The sequence below is a fragment of the Osmerus eperlanus genome, chromosome 7 (genome assembly GCF_963692335.1).
Source record: "Osmerus eperlanus chromosome 7, fOsmEpe2.1, whole genome shotgun sequence".
NCBI classification, from domain to species: Eukaryota; Metazoa; Chordata; class Actinopteri; order Osmeriformes; family Osmeridae; genus Osmerus; species Osmerus eperlanus.
The window spans coordinates 17,499,300-17,513,774 of record NC_085024.1 but is presented as its reverse complement, the minus strand read 5'-3'; the positions used below and the strand labels follow the sequence as shown (position 1 = coordinate 17,513,774).

At 41.9% G+C, this 14,475-nt stretch overlaps 1 protein-coding gene across 2 annotated transcripts in view; it reads right to left on the bottom strand.

The window, feature by feature from the left end:
• LOC134023341 (raftlin-like) overlaps positions 1-13,735 on the bottom strand; it is a 45,448-nt gene extending 31,713 nt beyond the window's left edge. For both annotated transcript variants that reach the window (XM_062465379.1, XM_062465380.1), the window contains exons 1-2: positions 13,289-13,735; positions 7,215-7,383 (exon numbers count right to left, since the gene is read on the bottom strand). In XM_062465379.1, coding sequence (XP_062321363.1) covers positions 7,215-7,359 — 145 coding nt within the window. In that variant the 5' untranslated portion in view covers positions 7,360-7,383; positions 13,289-13,735. The remainder of the gene's footprint in view (positions 1-7,214; positions 7,384-13,288) is intronic.
• Positions 13,736-14,475: the final 740 nt, after the last annotated feature.

Genomic DNA, 14,475 nt, shown 5'->3' with positions numbered 1-14,475 from the left:
GTCATTAGCTGTGACACTGAAAATGGAAATGCCAGCAGCTCCCCTGTTCCCACCTCCCTTTCTTTTACCTCCTCTCTTTCCCCCCTGCGTTCCCTTTCCACCTCCATCTATTCCCACCCTCTCCCTGTCTCCCCCCCCCCCCTGCTCTTTCTTCTACCTTTATTCTTGTAACTGTCTACCCTCTTGCTTCCAACATGGGGCCAGTCTCTCCACTCCCCCCTCCCCAGAACCCCCACACAGCTCTCGGCCGCAACTCGTCATTAGTAGTCCTGGCTCACAGTACTGCTCTGTAGAGCCTTGGGGGCACAACCTTGTGCCCTAATTACCCAACTAATGAGTCATCGTGCAAGAGACCTGCTGGTGCCCCTACTCCCTCATTCACTCATACACACGTACAGATTTCAGATTTGCTTACACCCACTGACACAAACTCTGACCCCTACAGTACACATTTGCTTGGAGACTGACACATGCATGCATACGTGCTCGTACACAAAGACGCACAAGTCACAAGTCACAGTTGCGCACTGGCCATGTGACTTTGTAGCGTGGGTGCTTGGATAACACCTAAAGTGGGTACAGAACACACTGGTCCTGTTCCCTTTTCAGCATAATGATACATGACACATGCTAATCATCTTTAATAAAACCACTGCACCCAGTCATAATTCGGAGGGGAAATGTGGTACAGAGGAACTGTAAGCATGTTTTACGTTATGACAGGCCATGTCAGCTATATGACAGCTTACAAGTGAAAATTGGGACATAGGGCATCCTGGAAGGCGTTTGCAGTCAGCCATCAAGAGACCACACCTCTCCATAGCTTGAATACTGATCAGATGTTTAGTCTCTGGTTTTGTTGGGCACATGGAATGGGCAAGAATGCCAAATATGAATGCAATTGTGCTTGCTCCGTCTAGACAGTGCATTTAAGGCTGTCTCTTAGTAAATCTCCACATACATATGCATGCCCTGAAACGCTCAATCTCCAAACTAACTCGGGTAAGCCTCCATGAAAGAGCAGAGAAGCACGGAGAGTTCATCTGCAGACTTGGCTCTGTATTTTGTAACAGGGCATAAAAAAGGTGCCTGGCGTCTTGATGGAAGAAAAACTACCTGTTATTTTCTCAGCCAGTAAAAGGTTTATAAATTGCAGGTAAAGGACTCCCTGGAATTAAGTCTACCTCCATCACATTTGCTTGACAGGAACTCTCTGCACGGGTTTTTGTCCATGCATATCCGCTGACAGGGCTGTTGCCTGGAGACGGCTCTTGAGAGACAAGCAGTGTTAAATGAGCAGGTTGTTCCTCAATGCCCATGCCGAATCCATTGACGTACGGTTTTTCAACCAATGGCAAGACTCAATTACAGTACATGTGTTACATGTTTAAATCTGTTTGTTAGCAGAGCGGGTTCCAGTTCAGTTTGTTATGGGAGGATGGAGAGGGGTATAGGCACATACTTGACATTGCTTGGATGAGCATGTGTTACTTTTGTTTGTGTTGGATACAGTACATGTAATGACATGTAATGACACACTAACAACTTCGGGCCCCTAACATTCCTTTAGAATCACCAAATTAAACATTTCATGTAAGGGCCATAGTTCCTCCATAATTACTGCCAGAGTGCGTGACATAGTAAACCGGTATGTTACATGGGTCGTTTATACATGAGAGTGAGAGCTGTACACTGAGCTGTGATGTACATCACCTGTTATCTAAAGTCTCCAGTGCAAGCCTCACCTCAAAAACTGTGACATCTGTGATGTGGGTTGCATAATTAACAGTTAGTCCTTGAGGGTTTAGGTTGGTTGAGGGGCAGTTCTATGGGCGTATGGGAAGCCCTCTGTGACATGCTTGCGTGTAAAAAGGGCTATACAAAAACATTTTGATTTGATTTGATTTGGTTAGTCTTACATGGATTCCTGGCATTCTGTCAAATTCAGAACAACTTGTTTGCCAGTGTATTCATAGCATAAATGATGTGAAATATTTATTAATGTCATTAGTTGAGAGTCAATAACAAATTCAATGAATAAACACAATAATTTGGGGGATTTTCATAAAGCTAAGCATGTGTCATGAATATCATACATAACATATTCATACATTTTGTTGGTTCTGTTATATTAAGTAACTGTGGAAAACAAAAGTCTGATTTAAAATGGAGGCCCTGAAATACAATGATGGAAACTGCATACTAACTTTAATCTTATAATGTGTACTATTATCGCACATCAAAAATGGCATTCAGTTGTTCAGTAATGTGATATAATTCAAGCACATGTTTGGGAAAACAGCATTTTTTCACTCAAGTTTAAACTTGATAACAATGTTTCCATCTTACTAAAACGTTTCTGTAGGGAAGCATCAGCATTTAAGACATATTTGTACATTGCAAAAATGTGAATATTAATGATTACAAATACATTGACAGCCCTGAAAAGCTAATGAAAGAGGCCCTGAGACAGAGCCTTCATTAATGAATGAGGATATCACTCACATCCTCTTCAAAAGTAATTAGTTCTTCATCTAATCGGCCCCATACACCTCAATCTCCCAAACAGATGGGAGGCTACGTCAAGCAACAGGTGGCAAATTGTCATGGAAACTAACATCCCGCCACTATGAATGAATCCATGGAAACTATGTCGTAGGCACAATGTAACAATTTCGATGTTGAGTCTATTCCAATATGGATCTGTAATCATTAATCCATGCACAAGTGAGATATATTTCCCAAGAAATTCAAAACAGAACATGTGCACCACCTGTATCAATCTTTTACATGTAAAAGGCCGTGAGTCATTTAGGGCTTGCTTAGAATTGTTTTTTTTATGCCTTCATTCTACTTAAGAATTGTACAAAACTATCGATGTGACAAGTAAGTGTGTTCGATGAATCTTGAAATAGAGTGAAATGCACATGTCTGAGGAATAGCTTCTGAAACAAACTACTTTCACAGTATGATAAACATGCCAAAAGCACTCTAGGTGCTGTGAGTTTAAATACTGCTGCATGACCTTATCTGGAGAGCTGCTTTGTCAATACAGCTTCTTCCATCCATGTAGTGAGAGGCCACTCTCCGACAAAGTAGATTTCATGGCCTCAAACATTTCACACCTATTTTGCCCACCAAGTTTGTCAATTTGTTTGCAGGAGTGCTTTGTTCAGTTATTAATGGAGAGTCCTTCAGACTGATTCCTGCTCAGCTGAGTCTCATACTCGTTCAGACAACAGAGTGGGTGGAGATGAAGCCCCGTCTTAGTGAACCAATCTAATGAGATACAACTTACAATGTTTGGAAAAGTCTGACTTTTCATACTTTTCTAGCTCAGAGGGGAATCAAACTACTTCAGAGAGCCAGGAAGCTTACGTAAATTGGCTTGTAGAAGAGAATGCTACAAAGACAAAGGTCTTTGAGTGAGGGGCTGTGAGTGTAATACGTTAGGCCTTACCTCTCAAATGCCATTTCAGAGCCTAAATATGTCTTGATTATGCACAACAATGTTTTCTCAAAGAATCAATGTCAACAAAACCTTAAAGTGAAACTTAAGCTTTTAAAGCAGAGACATCCTTAGCTAGCATGGCTCTCAGGAAGTGAGGTCAAAGTTCAGGTTCAGTTCCTTTAAACCCTAACCAACCTAGCTTTACCTTTAAGTTTTAGAGTGACATAGACATGATACTGTAATACAGGCTATATAAAGTATGACTCCCCCCCCCCAAAAAAAAAAAAAAAATCTCATTCTAATCTAAATCTAAAATCTAATTGTTCCTCCGGTTGGTTCTTTGAAGGAAGGGGCAAGGTTTGAAAAGGTGTTTTGTTGAATTTAGATTGTTTACTCTGGCACCATCGGGGGCCTAGATTTAATTTCAGCACAATCAATACTAGCATAATGGAACTGAGTAAGAAGACTATGCGACCAAATGAAGCTGTGTGGGGGCGGTGGCCTTATTGTGTGTCTGTCGGGAAGACAACTTAGAATAGAAAACACTGAGTAATTCAGGGATGTTTCCACACACACACACATACACATACTGTACCATCAGGCATCAAACACTCAAAAAGAAAGAGTTACCAGCCCGCCCAAAACTGTTTTATCTCCATTCTGTCAGCTAAATCAAATCATGTATTTGCCAAATTGCATGCTTCATACTGCAAACTGAGATTTAGCCACCACAAAAAGAAGACCTTGGACACAGCAATAAAGTACCTCAAATACAAATGAAAAAAACCTATTGTACTGACACAGGCTCAGATAAGGATTAGAGAGATCAAGAAAAATAGCAAGAGAGAGAGAGGGGGAAAGAGAGAGAGAGAGAGAGTGAGAGAGAGTGAGAGAGAGAGAGAGAGAGAGAGAGAGAGAGAGAGAGAGAGAGCAAGAGAGAGAGTGAGAGAGAGAGAGAAAAAATAGAGGATATGGAGGGGAAGGAACTATGCCGAAATGTGCGTTTCCTGTTCATGCAAAAACACTGTCAGCATTAGCTCTGGTTTGAAGATTTACTGAGTTGATGCTGCTGAGTTTGCCAAAGCCTTAAACACTGCTCTATCTTTCTTCTTTCACACATGACTAACTGATACTTTGCTGTACTGTATGTGTGCAATATAATGAAACAGAGACTCAGAGACAAGACAGTGAACCAAGATCATGGTTAAAACGGTTGTCAAGGGCCTTTGTTCCAGTTTGACTTTCAGACTGAAAAAAATATTCATATGACTGAAGCTACTTGGAATCTGTATTAATTGTGTCATTTAACCACTTGCAAGATCATATTGTTGTTGTTGAAGTGTATTACATTAACATTTACATTTATTCATTTAGCAGACACTTTTATCCAAAGCGACTTCCAAGAGAGAGGTTTACAAAAGAGCATAGATCACTGATCATAACAACGAGATAGCCCCAGAACATTGCGAGTAGCCAAACATGAAGCACACATTGTGAAAAGCAAATAAATGCCAATGGGGAGAACCATAAGAGCATGTAGTTAAACAAGTTACAACAACATGAACCTCAAAAGAGTGTACCTGTAGAAAAAAGCAAGCAACAATAATATACTATAATTATTACAATTTCTATTGCAACTTGGGTTAGGGTTAGAGATAGATAACTCTCAACGTAATCCTAACCCTAACCCAACACAAAAAAGTATGAAAAAGGCTACAAGTAAAACATTAAGTGTGGCACAAAAAAGTCAAAAAACTGTGCTCCAAAAATGCATGGGTTTTATTTATCTCTGTGTAGCACAAATCATTTCAGATAATCATGCACCGGGACACAATTCGTGCTTATGAGCAGCGTGATACCAGGTGACTACAGGCCATCATCATCATAATCGTCATTAATTCTGTACGATGTGACTATTCAAGGCCACTTATATACACGCAAACATTCTTTTCTACAGCCTGGTGTGCTTTTGACGTAGATTTACATAGGAAACATGCTCTGCATGAAGTGTGTTTGATCTCTGTCATTGCAACAGCCCCCACAGTGAGAATATAATGGAAATCTAATGTGAAAGCAGGTGACCATTAATTCACTCTTCAATGTCATTACCCTGAGACCCGACTTTTAATTCCGCCTATAGGAGCATGGAACCTGGATAAACCCTGGATGCCTGGTTTCATGGCTAATCTCCACTCAGAACCCTGCACGGGTGTCCTGCTGACCTCCCCCCATCACCCTCCATCTTTAGAGCGGTGAGTCGAGCGCTGGGAGAAAGCTGCTTCTACATGTCACTCACCTGCCACACAGCTTCTATTGGAGTGAGTTATTTTTCCTAAACGGAAGCTAGCTAGTTTTAGTTAGCTTCCGTTACCTAGCAACCTAGCATAATACTCGTAGCAATGCTACTACATGCTAGTGTTACTTGTTAGCCTCCTAATTGTAAATTTTGAAGCCATACTATAGCGTTTGTCATATAGTTTTTGTCTATCGGAAAATAGTCGGTTGGAATGTTCAGAATCACATATGTGTGACGCTACTCCTTAACGGGTTAACCAGAGGACACGAGGCCTTGCGGAGGTTTGCATATAAATAATGTGTCTGGCACTAAGATTAAATCAAATTGGGTGTCTGAGTGTATATGTGTGCATATATGGTTTATGTGTGTGGTTTTGATTTCAAGGACAACATAACAAGTACACGCTGTCTGCAGTCAGCTGGTGAAGACACCGTTTTTTTTTGTTCATTTTCACACAGATACATCCTTCCATACAACTTTATGAATGATGTGTAAAGCTTATATACCTTGGACGGAGCTGTCACTTAGTACTTTAGGTCCATGTCTTTAAATATACAGGATAGTGTAGAATAAATAACTTCTACTACAGATGTATGTCTTGTCGCTTACTGAGTAGTTTACATACATTCCTACTGGTATTTGGCAATGATGACATTGTGTTGTTACCATTATTAGTTAGCAATACAGCACCACAAAAACTTAGAGATGGACAGACACCCAGACAGCTAGGCTGCTTCTCCTCATCCATCCACTCCAGTCAGACTGACAAACTAATGAAGACTAATAAACTGTCACAGCCTCCATCCCTTAGACAGTATTGCTCAGGTTCACAGAGATGCCTCTCCCCCACAACCTCCGGTCCCCACCTACCCTCCTTCCCACCCTCTGCTCTAACCCTGACTGCGTCCTAAGGGGAAATAACAGAGGGAGTGCTATATATAGCCCCAACCTCCACGCCCTGCTCTAGCCCAACCAAGCGCCTGCTCCTATAGCAGGTTTCAGGATCTCACGAAGAAACAAACACCTATGCCTGTGTGCATGTGTCAGTTCCTGCATGTGTGTGTGTGAGTGTGTTTGGGGGAGTCAGTAGGCAAGTTGTGGGTTGCACAAAGGCTTAGGGTTCAAAAAGGAGGCACGTGGACCATGAGGATCATGTTTGGTAATCACAAGATAGCATGGTACAGTTATGTATTCTGTCAAGTAAGGTTGTTTTCTGAGTTGTTATTGCTAGCTTAGAGTGTTCTCGTTTGTCATGTAAATTAATTCAGTATTCTTCCCTATTTCAAATTCTTATTTATATTATATATTTGGTTCGGAATTATTGTTAATTATTTTATTAAAGGGTAGATAGGCTGCCGGAGATTGTCAAGACAAGCTGGACCAAATTATTCCAATGTACTTATACTTGCACTTAAACTATAAACTTGAAATAAAATCTTACATTGGGAATCTAGTTTTAAGACTTACCATCTTTCCCTATGAGGAAGTCCAGGAAGCGGTACGTGTAGGCCACCCCCACCTTGGTCTCCACCTGAGGTCTCTTCAGTGTGGAATAGATCTTCCCTGGACTGTTCTCCTCGGACGGCTTCAGCTTTCTCAGTCCACACCCCATCTCTCCAGAGTGTGTTTGTGCACCCTGAAAAGAGAGGAGAAGGGTTGAGAGGAGGCTAAATCTTCTGTGTGCTCTCAATCAATCAATTTTCTCCTTACTCTCCCTCTATGTGTGTGTGTGTGTGTGCGTGTGTGTAGTTGTGTATGAAGCTGGACACCAGTCATAAAGCATCATCGCTGTCTGGTAGAAGGAAATATTAATCTGTTTTTCTCTTCCCATCCCTGTCACTCTAACGCTCACTCTCATTTAAATACACACATGACCCTATAGGCCACACGCACATACACACAGACATCCGATCCGTGGTCCCTCAGGGAGTTTCAGAGGGAAAACCAATAAGGAACAACATGCCGGATAACGCCTCCAAATAAATAAATAAAAGGTAATAAATGAGCCCGATTTTTCATGGTTCCCAGAGCCCTCTATCCCAAATGGGGGTGATAGATGTTCCAGGGTGTTCCTGCTTGCCTGGCAACACCCAAATTACTTGTAACGGTGTCACTGCATCTCTACTGACCGGAGCATATTATATCCTACTGCACTGTAAACCTTAAACATTCAGAATACTCATAACGTGTGTGGTTACTAATGACAATAAACCATTTGAGCCATTTCTAGAAGTAAATAATACAATCTATACATTTATTAAATGAAGGTTTGATTACTTAAACAGTTTGATGTAATCAGTTTCCACCATCTGGGTTTTCTAGGGCGTGCAGAAGCGAGATTTGGGAAGGATGGGGTGGGTTGGAAGTCTGATGGGTCTTTGCTGCCGTCTGGCCCCTTTTAATAGATCTCTATTGTGTACCTTTCTAATAACTTAAGAAGAGCCGCTGCTAGACGAGGGGACAGTTGGTGGGAAAGATGGGGGTTGAGGGGTGGTGGAAGGATAGAGCTGGTCGGGGTTGGGGTGGGGAGGGGGAAATGGTGTGCTAAGTTAATGAGGTGAGCTGGAAGAATGAAAAGGTGAAAACCAATCAAGGTAAGGAAGAGGAAATGGGGTGACTGGTTGGAGATTATTCGTTAGTGAGACAAGGGTCTGTAATGCATTGCAAGTAGAACGTGGGAGAGAGAGGGAGGGACAGAAAGAGGACTGCAAGAAGACTCAAATAAAGGATGATGAGGAAGGCCACAGGCTTGTTGGCAACAGAAGATTCATACCAGTTACCATGAGTGCTGTCCATTTTAGAAACACATCTCTGTTGTGTGTCATGGGACATATGTTGTACCCAATGTCTCTTTTTGAGTTACTGTAAATTGAGGAAAAGGCATGTGATCAAACTACAACTTAATAGCAGTGATAGCGGTGGGATCTTTGATGTCCTATGATGTTTTTGGTGTTCAGTGGAGCTGAGCATGTCATCTCAGGGAACTGTGTCATCTATACTACATGTCTATGAATTAGATCAAAACCTTTCTTCCCATTCCCAGAGTGCATATTCAAAGGCAAAAAGACAAGTAAAAATAGCTCCATTAATTTCCCTGTTTCCCATGTGTTCTCAAATCTAAAAAGAATATAAGCACCCAGGACCATATGCAAACTTCGATATGTTCAATTAGTACATCTTTTAAAATAATTCTGACATCAAAATAAACAAGACAAGAGTTAACATGCGTCTAAGACCCAGAATCCTTCTACAGTCTACTTAAACAGCGTTTACCATAATCTCTTGCCTCAGATATGGTCTCTGTCACTTTCAGTGAGAGTGAGCAAGCGAGGCACAAAGAGAGAGTTTACGATAGAGAAACAGTCAGAGAAGGAAAGGTGGAGAGAGAGAACAAAGGGGCTCTGCCATGATGTCTACATTGACAAGGGGAAAGGGGCCAGAACAAAAGAGGTGAACAAAAAGAAAACAAAGGGAGAGAACAAATGGAGGAGGCTTGTATTTGCCTAACTCCTGGGGACTAGAGGAGGCGAGGCGGTGGTGTGTATTTTTAGAGCTGACACGGGAAGTGTGAGATGTTTTGATTTTTTTGCAACAACTTTTTTTCTCTCACCAACTTCTCCTTAGAGGTGGTCTGCTCAGGGCAGTCAGAATTTGTTGGGCCTGACCATTTTCCTATAGCACTCTGCAGGCTGGTTTGAGGTTTAAACTAAATTGTCTCCTTTTTCTTCGCACTAAGTCCGTCAAATCTGATGTTTAGCTCAATAAGACCTTATAAGGTTGTGAACAGTAAGTTTGAGTTTGTTTAGAATGTTGTGACCAGGCTTCCCTGATATGATAGAGAAGTAGGGGTTATGTTATTCACGTTCATTTCAATGTCCATTGCTTCACTGGCGTCAAGGTTATGAACTCCACCATGGGTTCAGGAACTGAAAGCAACAATCATGCATTTCTGGAAGCAATTGCCAGGAAATGATGTGGCTAAAGATGTGGCTGAATGCTCGAGACAACTACTTTGAATTATCTTTCAAATGGAGGGACTGGTAGAAAACCAATCAAGACCATTTAAAATATTGTTCTCTCACTCCTTTATATGTCCTTGTCCTTTTGTGACAAAAGTAGTACATAAGGTGCAGTTTCCTGTTGGTGTGTTGTCTCCACTACAGGGAGAGTGCTCTCAAGGGCCAAGAGCACAGATCACTGAGCAGGGTCATTCCCCATTTGAATAATACCCTCCCTCCCTCCCTCCCTCCCTCCTTCCTTCCTTCCTTCCTTCCTTCCTTCCTTCCTTCCTTCCTTCCTTGGCTTCTCACCGAGGTGGGACCGTGTATGGGGAGGTTACAGGGAAGGGGCCCAAGAGAAGAGGAAAAGCATAGATGGGCTGGGATTTGAACATATTGAATGTTGCCATTATTAACCAACCTACAACACTGAAACTAGACCTAAGGACAGCTAAATATTTGAGAAAGGTAAATTTGTGAACCATGTTGTTGGAAGGATTATTACTATGTACTAACTAATAGCACTATGTCCCACACAAAAACACAGTTTTATTACAATGTGCAAGGTCAATATGTATTTACACACACAAAGAGAATCCTACCTGGTAGATGAGAGGAGATGAGTGCAAATGAAAAGTTGTCTGAAAAGAGTCTGTGTTTATAGTGCTTCAAGGCTGAATGTCCTAGCTCACTCTGGCCTGGCTGAACCCCTATCCTTGTACAGTACTGTCTCAAGGCCTGAGCACAATCCACACATTACAGCCAGACACACATACACACACACAAACGTCTAGGGAGCTATTACCATGGGAACCAGACCCTTCACGACTATTCCCGCTCTCAGGAGAATAATAGACACCAATATCCCTTGCCTAATTTTTTTTTCTTTTTGAAGGCTAAGCTCTTCTCTCCCTCCCTCTTTCTCTCCCTCCCTCTTTCTCTCCCTCCCATTCTCTTGGTCTCCTTTTTCCCAGTTTTTTTTTTTGTCTATACTATCGGCTCACTCCTTTCCTCCTCCATAAGTCTTTCTTTCCTCATCTGCTAGAGCAATCCACATATTCTCTTCTTATTCTGCATTTGACAGTCATGAGTTTAATATCTTATGCATAATCTTTTCCTACTGGGATTTTAACATAATTCTAGACTGAAAATCCAAACATATTGTAAATCTACCATGCATAAGCAATGGAATGTTTTGGGATCACCATCAAAGTGAATGCATGTCTAAAAGAAAAAAAGAAAAAAAAGGCGTAAAAGCTGGTTAAAAATAGACAATCTTTTGGTTTATCATTATTTTCCTCAAAACATGAATCACTCACTCTTTTCAGTGAACTTGCTTGAGGCAGGTCAATGAAGTCTGTGGCTTATTCATATACCATATTGACATGTCCATGTTGAACATTACCCAATCAATATTGCCACCGTTTTCTGGACCACCCATAACATCAGGAGTCCATTTGGCTTCTAGAAATATCAAGGGGTTTGTCATCTTCCTCAATTACTGTAAGCCACTACAAAGCAACGAATATTAGGCACTGAGTTTCCCCTTGTAGAATCTAGCCTGACATATGTTAAATATGTTCTGATCTGATGAGGGAGTGAAAAATAGTAGAACACTGGCAACCTGTTAATATAACGTCCTTGACTCTTTATTCAAGAAACAACACAGTATTATGATTTGAAGGTCCCACAACTAAGAACCATCACAATCCAGCAACATGGCGCTGTGGCCTGGTCTGCTTAATAGACTTAGAGACCAAAATCCACATTTGTTAAACTATCCACGCCTGTGAGACCATCAACACCTGTTGATAATCAGACTGTGAATCCCACCAAGGGAGTCGACCCAGCACATCCAACTTTCACCGTCCAAAGACGAGAACTCTAAGAAGTCTATACCAGGCAATTTGAACCCTCAAATTAAGCTGCTGTTCTAAGGAAACAGAAAGCATCCTTTTGGCAACTGTACATTTATTCATTTAGCAGACGCTTTTATCCAAAGCGACTTCCAAGAGAGAGCTTTACCTGTAACTGTAACTTTGATAGACATTGATCTTTGATTAATGTACTATAATTTGTCATTTGAAAGTACCAGCACTAAGAAATATCACATTCCAACATCCATTAGCAGAAAGGCTTTCTGGTAATATCCTGTCTTAATCTAGGGCTATGCCGGTAGCTTGAATAACTTGGCGTCTTCAAAAGCCCATTGCTAAAGAACAAGAGATGAACATTCTTTCCCAGCAATCTTGCACACTAAACATGCATTCAAAGAACAGAGATATGAAGCTTGTGCAAAAAATCTATTAATCATCTTCCAGAACGTCATCAAACTAAGATATTTGTATCCCCAGAGATCAGGTTGTGGTGAATGAGGAGAAAATGACAAACCAGTTGAGTTACGGTTGTAAAAAAAAAGACCATTACCTTTTCAACAGATATTTAGTGTTTATAGTAAAAAATATTGAATGAAAACATGCTTTTTTTAAACCATTTTGCATGATAAAGATTGAGAGATTATTTTATTGTAATGAACTTAGTTTGCATTCTGAAATGTACAATCATCAATAATTATGCTGATGCGCATATATTGTCAAAGGTATGTCATATAAAACATCACAACACAACTTATTTCCACATTCTGAAATGACTGATGTTTTTTGCAGGAATTCTGAAAATGTTTCTCTATGTGTATGTGAATGAGCTTCTGACCCATCAACACTAAAGGGTTAACACAGTCCAGCGCTCACAACTCACCAGCTGGAACTGATTAACTGGTTGACTTAAACAGTGTTCACTCACTGAACTTTCTCTGTCTTTTCCTCATTCCCCCAACTTCTCTGATGCTTCCTGTCGGCTGTCTTGCCTTTCTCATACTTTCTCCATTCTCATATTTTTCATTGGGCTTCTCACATCCCTCCATTTCCATTTTTGGGCATTCTTGCTCCCCCCTGTACCATCGTACAATTGACTTCAACCCCACCAGCCAATTGATCTGCATGATTACTGCCCTGAGGGCGAATGTGGTTGTGTTTCCGTGAGTTGGTTGTTATACCAAGATAAACCAAAGTTGTAACTTGTGCCACCAACTGATGTATAGATGTGCCCTCAGTTTTGTGGTGCTTGGTATGAGCTACTGATTTACTTTTGTCTTCTGTCCAAGCTTGCCCTGGGATTTGATAGACATACAGTGGTATCACATTGAAAATACACACAAGTCATAGATACTGATAAGAGAGGGAATAATGGGTGATGTTCAAATTACTCTATTCTGTTCCCCAGTTCATACTACTGATTAGAAGATGTCTGCCATCTGACATGCATACTATACATACAAACATGCATATAAACATACATGCATGTACATACAGACAGAGACCAACACACACACACACACACACACACACACACACACACACACACACACACACACACACACACACACACACACACACACACACACAGGCACACAGGCACAAACACACAGACTTGTAGCACACAGACACACAGACACACATCTTATCAGTCTGACAGATTGCTTACCTGTTTAGAAGCTGTGAACCACACCGGGGTCTGAAAGTTGACTGTTGAGATCAGGAGAAAGCAACTGGACCAGCTGTTTCAAAAGAGATATTCATTCCACTGACAGGAGAAGAGCACAGTAAGAGATGCTCCTATCCACTGAGACTCCTGACGCAGGTCCTCTTGACACAGCTGGAACAAGGAGCTGGTGGCAGGAGAAAAGAGAAACAAGCGAGCAGGAGCAGTCTGATATGTGGAGGGAATCAGTAGCTCTGGTGGCGAGTTGTTTTCTCTCAGGCGACTCACTCAGCTAAAGGAGTGCAGAAAACTGTCTGCTTCATGCTCAAAGTATGCCTCGCTGATGTTCTGCAAGCTCTGGAAAACCACATCCTGTCACATCTACCTCACCTCTCTCTCTCTCTCTCTCTCTCTCTCTCTCTCTCTCTCTCTCTGTTTTCGCTGCTAATTCTGTCTCCTCTCTCTTCCGTGATTGTCAGTGCGCTCTGACCCAGCCTCTGCTCAGTGCAGTCCCTCCACCCCTCTCTTTGCCTCCCTCTGTCGCGCTCTCTCTACCTCGCTCCCTCGCTCACTCACACTCAATGCTTCTCCAGCCGAGCACCAGTTCCAGTCGACTGAAGAATCCATTTGAGTTTGACTTGAGGGGAATGAGAGAGAGGAAAGGGAAAGAGAGTGAGCAGGGAGGGAAGGGGAAGGAAGGGTCGGGACATACCAGATTGAGGGAAAGAGCAGCAGAGGTGGGCAAGGGGAAGAGTGCTTGAGCAGCCAAAGTGGAGATAGGAGAGAGAAACAGCAAGAGACAAACAAACCATAGAAAGAGAAACTGGGAGACATAATGAGTACTGTGTGTATTTGAAGAAAAAATAATTGAGGTACCCTACTTGGCGTCAGGTGGCTGAGTGGTGAGGGAAGCGGGCTAGTAATCTGAAGGTTGCCAGTTCGATTCCCGGCCGTGCCAAATGACGTTGTGTCCTTGGGCAAGGCACTTCACCCTACTTGCCTCGGGGGGAATGTCCCTGTACTTACTGTAAGTCGCTCTGGATAAGAGCGTCTGCTAAATGACTAAATGTAAATATAAATGTACTTGTAGATTTGGGAGGGTTGTATGGCTGGCATTAGGAATTAGGGCGAGAGGATATATTTCGGGGATTTGAATGGGTGTTTCTGCTGTCCTCTATAGTGACTATCCA